This window comes from Cebidichthys violaceus, unplaced genomic scaffold (assembly GCF_023349555.1).
Source record: "Cebidichthys violaceus isolate CVI_PGR_0920_01 unplaced genomic scaffold, fCebVio1.0.p SCAF_1, whole genome shotgun sequence".
Lineage (NCBI taxonomy): Eukaryota > Metazoa > Chordata > Actinopteri > Perciformes > Stichaeidae > Cebidichthys > Cebidichthys violaceus.
The window spans coordinates 6,150,638-6,163,266 of NW_027176262.1; the positions used below are offsets into that span (position 1 = coordinate 6,150,638).

Here is a 12,629-nt window from a genome sequence, read left to right on the forward strand (position 1 = left end):
AATTCACTTTATTTTGCTTGACTGAAACAATTCCAATTCCAACAACTGCAACCTTCACCCCCTCCTGTCTATTAATACATTGTGTTTGCTGCCTGTCTCTCCTGCCACTCTGACTTACTAACTGCCCTCCTCAAGGTCCCCCACCCGGCTGCCTGTCACCCAGAGGAGCTATCTGAAAGAGCAGCTTAACTTTATGTTGAGAGCCATGACTGAAGTCTCAAATTAGACTGGACTGCACCGAGCCTTGGGTTGGGCAATAGAAAGTGACTCACTGGTATGCATGACAAACAACTGCCTCTGTTCATTACGGATGGTTTCTGTGTGAGAGAGATTGAACCTCTCCACTGATGGGTTAATTCTCCCCCCCCTCTCTCTCTCTCTCTCTCTCTCTCTCTCTCTCTCTCTCTCTCTCTCTCTCTCTCTCTCTCTCTCTCTCTCTCTCTCTCTCTCACACACACACTCTGATGATATTCAAATGTTTGCAGGAAGCCTGAGACGGCAGAGGGAGTCGTGGTGGGAGCGCCGTCTCGTGGTGATTAACCAGGGCGCTTCCAGAGCTGGATTTATGGCACGCAGCTGTTGAGTGGCTGACAGACGAGTGAGTGGCTCAAGCACTGCTGCTTCTCCAGCTGCTCTTACCAGCTCGAGCTCTGCTTACCGTTGCGTAGGAAAGAGGACCGCTGTGTCTGAACACACAACGGTGAGTGCTCTGCCTTTTCTTTCACAAATAGTAATTTCTTTTTTCTTTCAGAACTTCGTCTTTAAAGGTAATGTTTATAGAAGCAACCCTTTCACCTACTGCACAATTTCTCTAAATGTTTTTCTTCTGTTCTCACTGTGCTGTGACTACTTTGTAGTTTGGGGAAAAAGTGTTTTTAGGTTGCCGGCTGTCTACTTTTACCATACATGGCCAGAAATATTGGCATACAAAAATAACTTAAGAGCACCTCACTTATGTTTTGTGTTATGAAATACTACAGCGTCTTATTTTCCATTAGCTATATACCCATGTAATGTGTGTGTGTGTGTGTGTGTGTGTGTGTGTGTGTGTGTGTGTATATGTATCTGTGCTGCCTTTTTAAATTTAGTTCACAATGCTGTGTCCTATTTTTAGAAGTTAAGGCATCAGAGTGGAGACGTGACGCCGGCTACTCGCTAGACAGACACAAACTTCAGCCCTGTGCTCAGCTTTCGATCGCTCTTCACTCCACACACACACACACACACACACACACACACACACACACACACACACACACAGAACTCCTGAGTACTCCTCTGCGAACGTTCTCCACAATTTGAGCTTTCCTAACTCACTCAAACTTTTGGCGTTTGGACTCTGCTCAGAGGGAAGCCTGGAGTCTAAATTATAGCCGGACTCCGTGGATTCAAGACCAGCAGTTTGCCTGCCTGTCCTCTTGCTCTCACCTAGAGGTCAGCGACTGAGCCGAGCCGAGAGCATCACTTGTTTAAGGTTAATTGAGAGGCTGCCGCAGGATGAATTGTCCTGCTAAGAGTCCTGAACAAAGTGCTCTTCATCTTTGGGAGCAAGGGACTGTGTTTGAGGTCTACAGTGCCTTTTTGAAACTTGAATTTTAGTTGTCTCTTGTGGTATAGGACCCATATTTGTTTCAAATTGAGAATCTCATTTGAAGCAACCGATTTATCACCAGGAGGCTTAAAAAGGAACGAGCCTGATGAAAACTATTTTCCTCCAGATGGTCAGACTGTATTTCCGATCAAAGTCCTATAAATTGAGCATTCCTGGCACGTGAGCAGTGGGACTGTTCGGGGAGTGTTTTTATTTGGGTTGCTATGGAAGGAGCGGTTAGTGGCTGAGGGGCCGGTGGTTACACTGAAACTGGAGCTGGAGGACGCCTTTAAAGATCCAGCTTCAGAACTGCTTCCTCTTCCCACCGTTGCAGAAGTACAGAGTCCTCCTAATGCCTTCATTTAAAGTCATTAGACTGGGTTAGATCAAATCCATTAAAGCCATAATGAACAAACCCAGAGCTCTCCCACCCTCGCCACTCATTTGCCCAAAGTGCAGGGTGGGCTGATCAACATGTTAACACGCAAATGATCTGTGGTGGTTAATAGGTATAGTGCGGGGATATTGGAATAGGTCAATTTAACAGACAGTAATTAATCTTAGTCCTCTTTTGAGCCTCAATGGAGAACTCTGCATACACCTTTACTTTACTCTTTCTCTGCTGCGTTACGGATATTCAATTTGTCATCATGGCTCATTCACAAGTACGCTTGATACATTTAAATGAGGTGAAATGCAGGGGGGAAATGACCATTTTACATAACTTACTACTCATCAACCTTCAATCTCCTCTCCCCTGTGGAAAAGGCACAAAGTCATTTTTCCCCCCCTCCTTTTTTCCATAGAAAAATCATTTGTTTGGTTGTGAAATAAGGGCTATTCATCACAGCTGGGCTTGCAGGCCATGTGACAGGTCCTGTGGAGAGGCGGGTTCGGTCATAGAAATACACTCAGCCTTTTATGCAAACGCATTTCCTCCCTGTGTTTACTGCAAACGGCAAGAAACGCGCTGTGCCGACTATAGGCCTTTTTATTATCGGCTCTCTAAAACATCTCCTGGACCTCAGTGAGCTCAGACTCCAGCAGCGAGCACATTTGCTTTTTATCCCTCACCTCTGGCTGAGAGGGTGGAATATCTACCACATTATTTACAGAAACACAACTTATGTCCGTTTGTTCATACTGTATGCAGAGTCTGTCGGCTCTTTTCCGCTTGTAGGCCCTTCACATGGGAGTCACAGCGCGATGATGTACCCAGCTGAACATCTGTTAATGTCAAAGAAGAAATAGATTTTGGTGTGAAAAGTGGCTTCTTAACATGATGGAAACCGCCTTTACTGTGGCAGTAAGATGCAACATCTGTCCCGTATGTAAATCAGCCTGGCTACTGGATGTAATGCACTGCTGAGAGAACTTATACAGCTTTGTTCAGATAACTTTTCCTATTAAGTTTTTAGATGTGGCTATAAAGTATTGAGGATTTGGAACAGTTAGTCGCTTGGAAAAGTTGCGGTCTGTTTTTGTTTCTGCCGGTTCTGGGTGTTTTTTTTTATTAACTCATAATAATCTACAACCGACAGCACTTTGTCCAGGCCTTGTCCTCGAACGGAAGCAGCTTTCTCTGCAGCTCGTGGTTATTAATGCAGATTATTCAAAGGAGTGACACTGCTCCCCTCTGCAGCCTCATGCGGTCCTTGGCTCTCCGCTGTGCTCAAACGCACACTAACAGTGTCATTGTGAAATCTGTCCCTGAGGTTCCCTGTTGTCACATTGTCAGATGGTCTAAATGTGCTGACTGGGGGGGTTGCTCGCAGGTCCTGCACTCCTGCAGTTGGATCTCCGCTGGCCCTCGCGTGAGCTGAATACACAAAATTACGGTTTGTTGTAATACTTGCCGTGGTTTGAAATATGCCGACATTCATCTCCTTGGTTTTTGTCACTGATGGCCTGCTGCTGCGTGGCCAGAAAGTACTGCCTCTCCTCTGTAATGAGTGGCATTTTCCTTTCTGACTTTAAAAACGCTGGAATTTTTGTCAAGTTTTCCATTGGTGCAAAGAGCCAGATATCCACTGGGTCTGTGCGTGAGCTCTGGGCTCATGAATGATATACTGGGCACTTTGTGAACAAGGCATTGTATGGAGGTGCAATTAGACAGTGTGCACGTATGCATCTAAAAAGTAAAGGCTTCAACTGAACATACAGTATGTGCATTCAGATTTTACAGGATGTGTAAAAGCTGCTTGTCAGAGATGGAAATCAACTTCATGACTTGATTCAGAGCAGAAAAGGGCTGGTTAAGAGCATTGAGGACGGGCAGACATGCGATGGCAGAATTGTCCTTGAGCATGCAGCCATAACTGGCCACCAAAATATTATGCAGTTTGTGCAGAATTACAGTTGGACAGACACAGAGGTGCACGCACTCACACGCAACCGATCACATAATCCTCCAGGCGGAGATAATAATTATGAATATGTTACTTGTCACTATGACTGCAAACTTCACAATCCCTCTAGAATATCCTTAATTATCAGTGACAAACACACCCATCATTGCAGTTCCCCTCAGTTCTACTAGACATGGCGACTTTCAGCTAATATTTTTTATCCGTAACGTTTCTTAACCGGTTCTGATATTTCCCTCAAGAGTTGGTGGAGAGCTAAAGGAGAACATTGGAAATGTGATTTCAGATAAATGCTAATGTTCTGTTACTGCTGGATGTGTGAAAAAGCAACCATTTGCACATAAACTTAAACAAAAAGTGATTGCATAATATATAGTGTTGGTTTTGTCAAAATAATTCTGTGTAGCCAGATGAGCTACATGTATTACTTATTAATAGTTACTGTCCGTGGGCTTTTTAATTCTCTGACCCCTGACAAACGACACCAACACTGTGGCATGTCGCGTCCAATCTGCCTGAACAGCTTGAAAGAGCAAAATGTGATTTTCTTCAACATCTGTTTCTGTTGCCCGTGTACCTGCCTCCATGCGATGTGCCCAGCCAGCAGATGGTGCGGGAGCAGTATGTCACCACCACCCAGGGCAGCAGCTCGCCCAGGCCGGTGCCCGACCACGTCTACAAGATCGGCATCTATGGCTGGAGGAAGCGCTGCCTCTACCTGTTCGTCCTGCTGCTCATCATCATCTTGGTGGTCAACTTTGCCCTCACCATCTGGGTCCTCCGGGTGATGTGGTTCAACACGGTACGCATGACTCACCTTGGCAGTCTGTGTTTTCAGCTGGGATAGTTTTCGCTCCTTTCTTTCCCCCCTGTTCTTCTAGGGCTGGGCTATATGGAGAAAATTACATATCACAATGTTTTTGACTAAATAACTCCGACTATATTATGATATTGCAGGGTTGACTGTTGGTGCTTTCACAAAATGTACACAGTAAGATTTTTGATAAATAATCATCAGTGATGTAGATAAAAAGACAAAGTGGGTAAAGGCAAATATTAGAGCAGTCTGTGAGGTTCAGTAAATTACTTTTCTATAATGCTGCCTTTAAAACCAGGAAAAGACGACACATATGAGACTAGATATCGTCTTAATTTTGGCATATCGATCTGTTCCTCAAGCCTACTCTCTTTCTTCCATGCTTCTTTTTATATCTTCAGTGTTGTTACGTCACTTTCTAATATCATTTTTTATTTGTTTGCCTTGTGTATCCATCACATTGACGCAATGATCCTTCTTATTATATTTATAATTAGCAGTAGAAGCGGTAATATTATCTATTATTAACTGGTACTTGGCTGTCGAAACAGGATAGTTTGTTTTTCTATTTCATGCAGTCTTGTTTGCTTCTCAAGTCCAGATGGCAACCATGGATTCATGCAGAAAAAGGGATTCGACAAACCTTCACACACACTTGGATACAAACACAGTTTTGAAGTTCCTGCACAGCTAAACCTACTATCTGGTTTAGTCCATTGCTAAGCGATTCACATTTGGAAACCTATGAAGTGGTTGGATGACAAAATCTAAATTTCTAATGTCTTAACCTGCCATATGTTGGACTCTTACCTCAGAGATAAAGTTGTTTTTTTTAAACCTGCCTCGTTGAATATTCACCTGACTACATGTTTCTTTGTTTTGGTTGTAGGAAGGGATGGGACTCCTACAGGTAAACTCAGATGGGGTCAAGCTGGATGAGGGCGAGTCGGAGTTTCTTTTCCCCGTCTACGCTCAGGAGATCCACTCCAGAGAAGTAGGATAATCAGGAACACACACCTTTCTTCACACATTCTTCTTTACTCTTCCATCCCTCTTTTTTTCTCCCAGTCTACCTTCTGCCTTTCTATCTTTTTCCAGCTCATTCGCATACTTCTGTTTGTTTAGTTAAGTAGCCCCACAGCCTTTCCATTATTGCATCTCACTGTTTACCAAATTTAAACCTGATTGTGAGTTGGATCTGTGCAGAATAAACGTACTGTCGGCTTCTAAATCTAATTCCTTGCAGACAATCGAGCAGTTCTTATCCAGCTGTAGTGAGTGAATTGCATATTTCTGACTCTACTTTTTTTGGGAGATGTGTCAGAACAAACTGGATTTGGCAGTCCCACACAGAGCACGTGGTGTGCAGCGAGCTCTCCATTAACCTCAGGGATATTTGCGGTGGAAAGTAGTTTATGGCCTGACTGCTAGAAGCAGATGGGAACACTTTGCTGCTGTTGTTTACATGTTTCGTCTTTTCTTGCTCATAGCAGCAATTTTTTAGCGTTCTTTCTTCTTTATGGGCCTCATTAAAAAAAGTTAATGTATTCCTCATTTATGGACTGGCACTTTCTCTAATGTAGTGTATGGATGTCTAATGAGATTGAGGATCCCCCTCGCCTTCCACGTGAAAAGTTAGTTTCTTTTGTAAACAGAGCTCCCTTACAGCTGCAAAGGATCAATAGTGAATTATTGTTGAGGCTCCCTCATTTTAAACATTTCACAAAAGCTTACTTTTACTGAGTGTTTGTCAGGTTTGTTTAAAAGAAGAAACTTTCTAATAAGGCACCATTGTAAAGGGTTTATAAGCTGTAACTAAACACTAAATAAATCACTTTTTAAAGCTTCATATGTATTTTATAAGCCAGTAATAAGAACTAAATACAAAAAGCACAAACCAACCTGAGCTAACTTATATAAAGTTGTCAAATTCTAACAATATTCTTTCACATTTTTTTATGTTGCAAATGTACCGTGTATCAGTTGGATATACAAAGCATGGTAAAGTGGCTTTCTTTTTTTCAGGACTCTTCACTTCTAGTGCACTCATCGGAAAATGTTTCGCTTCATGCCCGCAATGAAAATGGTGATGTCACAGGGAGGCTATCTGTGGGTAAGAGCCTGAAAGAGGACACGTGTACACACAGGGACACATGGAGCACTCATGCATCACAAAGTATCCCATTGATGTATGAGGAAAATAGTAAAGTCATTCATGCACTTGTCCTGCAGCGATTCCTCATCCAACATTAACAGTGACAAGAAGCCGTCTCTCCATTTATAATTTCTTCGATTTGCATTTAAAATCCATTAAATGCACAATTCCTCTCTCTACCATGGCTTCTGGGTCGTTCTACATTACGCACAGGGCCCCAAGGCCTGTGGAGGATCATATTTGTGTCTTTTATGGCTCGCCAACGGCGGCGTTCGAGTCTTTTGTCATAATTAAAAGGCCAACAAATGACCCAACTAATTGCGGCGTTCCACAGTGCCGTTATGTGTCCTTGATCATTAAGCCGTAAAAAGCATAGCCTGCATAATCTCGGCCCTCAGTGAATAAAAAGTGAACTGCTTGTTAGAGAAGAGACCATGCCGGTTCACAGTTGTAGGTGCTGAAGTGGGTTAAATATCTCACTGACTGACCTACCTGCTTAAGATTTGTCTCTCTAGAGGCCTGTGAACGTTAATGTGTCTGAGGTTATTTGACTTAACCCTTCACTACCTTTCAGTTTGAGCAGTATTGTTACTTGTTTTACACATTTCTTTTCAAAAAGTGGTTGTTTACTCACTTTTTTGCCGCTGCCTGTGAGGAGGTTGAGATTTTCCCGTAGCAATGCCTGAATCTGCTTTATTATATTCTCTAAGCGCTGCAGATTTGAAAAGTGCGAGGAGGAGGGAGATTTGATTTTGATTGTAATATTTTCAAACCCCTTCAGGTATTCTTGTTTGTGTTTGTTGTTGCAGGTCCAACGGAGGCTCAGGGACACAATCAAAATCTGCTCATTAACTCCCACAACGACAACATGCTGTTCACTGCAGATGGCGACCAGGCTGTGATTGGACCAGACAAACTACGAGTCACAGGTATACAAATGACAGCCACCTGCTGCTTCCTCGGATATATCGCACCCTTCTTTGCGGAGATGTTTTTCAGATTTGGGGCAAAAAGACCATATTGACGACAGATGTGAACACAACAAGAGCAATTTGGTTGGATGGCGGATATCTGTGCAATAATCCAGCAACCAAGGACAAAGACAGATGCAGTCATTTTCACAATCATTCATGTCACACTGCTGAGTGCATGGATATCTCTAGATATACTCTAAAGCACACTTGCATATAAATGAAATGTCAGGAGCTCAGTTATCTACACCTGAGCTTGCATTAATGCCATGTAGGTGAGATCCATCACATTAAGATTGTAATCAAGCATTTTTTTCATCTCCAGTTTTAAGGCCACAAAAGACATCTCACACCTCAGTACCACACACGTGTTGTAATATCACACAACAAAGGGTAGAAGGGTAAAGAATAACGGACTACTATCAGGCTGAGCCATCTCCGGCTATCTTTTCTTTCCTGCTACCTTACTGTCATGTCCTCTGTCTGTGTGTGTGTGTGTGTGTGTGTGTGTGTGTGTGTGTGTGTGTGTGTGTGTGTGTGTGTGTGTGTGTGTGTGTATTGATTATGTTGTGGGTCACTGACCACACTCTGTGTGGCTGATTCATGTTGAAGGGTGTCATCACCAGTGTCGGCTGATTGCAAATTTATACCCAAGGCCATTTTGGTCGACGGAGAGCAGCCCAGTCTTACTTTTTTCTTTTTTTTTTAAACCAGCTTCACGTATTGAAGTAACACACAGTTAAAACAAGACTCTACACACTTGCTAGCAGCTCTGTTGGACTGTACTTATGCACAGCGGTGCTTTGAGCTAAGTGGCAATGCTAACATGCTGAGTCAAATCAAGTGCATGCTTACCAATGTTTACCATCTAAATCTAATTAACTAATTGGCACAAAACACAAAGTATGTAAAATATTCAGTGGTTGATATTTCACTAAAAGACAAAAATGCGTCTTGCTGGTGGCACTATAACTAAAACCAGGGGATTACTTAAGTCGGTATTATCCTCTTGGGACCATGAATTGATAGTCGTTAAGATATTTCAGTCTGGACCAAAGCAGTGGATGGACCGTCAGACCGACATCATTAGTGCCATGCTGCCATTATGACCAAAAATGTGACTGTAGTGCTCAGATGCTGCAAATTCTAATGGCTCATTAAATGTTCATCTTAAGTAGTTGGAAATATTTTTTTAGCCCTTATTTCAGCCTATTTCGAATGATAGATGGCAGACAAGTGGTGATTTGGAAATGACCGAAAATGTGCATTTCAGCAATGAACAGCTCAGCGCAGTTCTGAGAGTATTGAAAATATTTCACATACACAATTATAGGATCAGTCTACAGTCTACACACCTTGATACAAACTTTCTCTCAATCAGGCCCTGAAGGAGCCCTGTTCCAGCATTCAGTGGAGGTGCCCCTGCTGAAATCTGAACTTTTGAAAGACCTGAGGTGAGCATTCTGGCCGTCTTGTACAGGTCATTTTACCGGAGAATGCATTTAGACTAAAACTCAGAAGTATAAGGGAGATATTCACAAAAGAGTCAAGTCCTTGCATTAAACAAAATGTGCATGATGTCCACTGAAGCAATACAAAATCTTACAAAGTTCAACACTTACATCAGCCTGTAATTTCACCTTTGTCCAGCATGTCTTTACCGAGGTGCATACTATGTCAAAATGTTGTCATGTTTATAAAAATGAAAGGACAGATACACATTATGGAAGGAGGCTGTACTTGTATTACTGAGCTTTTTTTGTTTTAGGTTGGAGTCTCCTACTCGCTCTCTCAGTATGGAAGCACCAAAAGGAGTTCATTTCAAAGCGCTGGCCGGCAACATTGAAGCTGCTTCTAACATGGATATCATTCTGCAGTCTAGTATAGGACTGGTAAGAAAAGCAATGTTCACTTCCCAAAGTCTTCAACTTAACTTCATTTCAGTTTTTTTTATCTTATTTGGATTACCAAGGGAAAATATATACAGTATGCTTTTGCAGCTACATGGTGCTTCACGCTTCTCTAATCTCTCACAGTCACACCTGGGAGCTTTTCATCCAAGTGAGCCTCACTCTACTGCAATTTGACAGTAGCTCTGTATTTTCCATTTGTTTTGACGTTTTTGTCTAAAATACCTTAAAGATTTCTCTGAGAGAGCTCATTAGACCGTTCTGCTTTAGTTTGTTGTAAAACTTGTACCCATTGCCTGTGGCTGGAAAGGGAAGCCGCTGACATTATACTGTGCTGTATCTTTGGACTTTCAGTAAATCTTATTTGTGTGCATGAGGAGTTCTTTATGAAGCCTTGTCTAAGCTATAATGGGTTCATTGCCTTTTGAGCTCTCCATGTTTAGATGAGGTTTGGTGAATGTGGCTAATTAAAGCATTTGTATCACAGGCACTGATTTGACCTTTTTGACTGCATTCTCTCAGTAAAGCAGCGCATTTATATGACAACGTAGTTGCGGAGTATAACACACCCTCATCTCTTTTTTTGTTGCTGTAGGGAAGAAAACTGGGTGTTAATCTGTAATGAACTGGTCCTGGATCATTTATTTAAATGTTCACATTCTCTGGTTTTAAGTGTTTGTTTGTTTTTCTGCCACGTGAAAGTGGACTTTAATCACATTCTCATAACTTCCTTATGGATCAGTGCAGTGATTCTATCTCCCAGTGTACTGTGTCTTTATGAGTGTGTGTGTGTGTGTGTGTGTGTGTGTGTGTGTGTGTGTGTGTGTGTGTGTGTGTGTGTGTGTGTGAGTGCGTGTGAGTGCGTGTGTGTGTGTGTGTGTGTGTGTGTGTGTGTGTGTACATGTGCGTGTGCGCACTCGGCTCTAAATGGAAAGAATGAAGCAGTGATATTTTGTTGATTCAATACAACTCTTTGGTCTCTCCTTGTATTGACCCTTGCTCTCCATGCTGTCTGCTGTGCAGCTGGTGCTGGATGCTGAGACGGTGCGCATGCCGAGCTTGCCCCAAAGCGAAGGAGGGGTTTCTGGAAACGCTCAGGGTCTCTATGAGGTCTGCGTTTGTCCCAGCGGCAAGCTCTTCCTGTCCAAGGCTGGGGTCACCTCCACTTGCAGCGAGAGTCAGGAGTGCTAGAAAGACTCTGACAAGGTAATCGATTTTCCATCTCTCAGTAGATGCGTCTTCTGGGAGGCAGCGAGCACAACTGTTTATATTCGGCCTGGAGTTTAAAAAAAAAATATATTTATACCACAGTGGGTCTCTGATGATCTCAGAGCTAAGATCCCACTGGCACATCGAGGCCTGTAAAAGTACAAATGCCTGCTGGCGTACATGTTGGAGACGTCATGAAATGCATCCTTTTAGTTGCATTTATGATCTTCTAACCATTCAGCCGAAACACATCGTTCCAAATTTATCAGCATCAGAGCTTTGTGAAGATTTACACACACAGTATCATGGCTGGGCAATGAGGAGCTGGAAACAGCTTACATCCTATGCAATATTATCTTGTGGTGCAATAAATAAATTGACACATATCAAGGGCTTGGAATATAAAAAATCTTTAAAATGCAGACAGAATGTTATTTTGGTCTGCATATGCCCTTCTGGGTCCAAGCCCTTGGTATGTATTTTTTTTTTGTCTTGGTGTTCAGCATGTTTTTATTTAACTGGGGGAAAATATTATGAAATTCTGGTAAATATCTTGTCATTGTCACTTCAGATTGATTTAATTTTTAATTTTTTTTTTTTACCCTAATCAGATAAAACACTAGGCATCAGATATGTTTCTTTTTGTTCAACTACATTTAAAGGTTGACATTAAAATACCATGTGCTTATGGTACCATGAAGTGTTACTAGTGTATTGTGTGTGCAGTTGTGTTTTCATTTTTTATTTTTTTTTTATTTTTTAGTTAATACAATTATGTATGTTTTGGCCTGTGTATTTTTAAGCCCCACATAAGCATGCAATGATACCTTAGCTACAAGTAAGCTGGTCTGTTTCTTCAGCAACCTCATTTACATCCAAGTGTCTATGACTGAAAAAACCTTACTTTCGTCCACCTTAACATGAAAGCAAAAGCTAAACATTTCTAATGGACTACATGTAGTTATGGGTACTTTATGATTTGGAGTGGAAAACAAGGGTATTATTTCAGTTGTGCTTTTGGGTCAAATATGCCTTATTTTTACACTATATGCATGACGGGTAATAAACTACATTTGCGTCTGTAAGATAACGATTCTCAGTTCATGATATTTTGTAATGGCCGCATTGAGTTTAGCATTAATTCAACTGCAAGACTGCATAAGTAGTATCTCACAATTGTTTTAGTATTTCTAAGTAGATAATTAGCAATTCTCACATATGTTCTGGCATATTTTGATAGTGTGTAATCTGTATTTATTTTTGTATGTTGAATAAACTTTGTGCTATTCTATGATGCATCTGTCAGAGCTATTCATTCTCATACGTGTTTTTCTGCACACTGGTCTCATGTTTTGTGTTCAATCTTATGAACAAAAAGGCTGGCTCTTAATGTATTTCATCATTTTCATAATGTCCACTGTTGGGTTCTTCTGTGCACTAAAGCTATCATGTGTTGATGGAAACAGTTTTGATAATTTCCTAACATATATCCATCCTAACTCTCTGATGCACTCTAGTGGAAAAGTGCTGTAGTACGTCCATTGACAGCAAACAAAGAGAGCAGCATTTCTGATCTTATTCAGTATGTCCCAGTATTGCAGCACAGGTTT

The 12,629-nt window shown here is 41.8% G+C and overlaps 1 protein-coding gene across 1 annotated transcript; it reads left to right on the forward strand.

Moving 5' to 3' along the window:
* Positions 1 to 378: 378 nt before the first annotated feature.
* Positions 379 to 12,310, forward strand: sgcg (sarcoglycan, gamma). The gene is made up of 8 exons (XM_068707975.1): positions 379 to 700; positions 4,558 to 4,759; positions 5,664 to 5,768; positions 6,800 to 6,887; positions 7,739 to 7,858; positions 9,282 to 9,354; positions 9,669 to 9,792; positions 10,834 to 12,310. The coding sequence occupies exons 2-8, from the start codon at positions 4,565 to 4,567 to the stop codon at positions 10,999 to 11,001; spliced, it is 873 nt and encodes a 290-aa protein (XP_068564076.1). The 5' UTR covers positions 379 to 700; positions 4,558 to 4,564; the 3' UTR covers positions 11,002 to 12,310.
* The last annotated feature ends 319 nt before the right edge of the window (positions 12,311 to 12,629 follow it).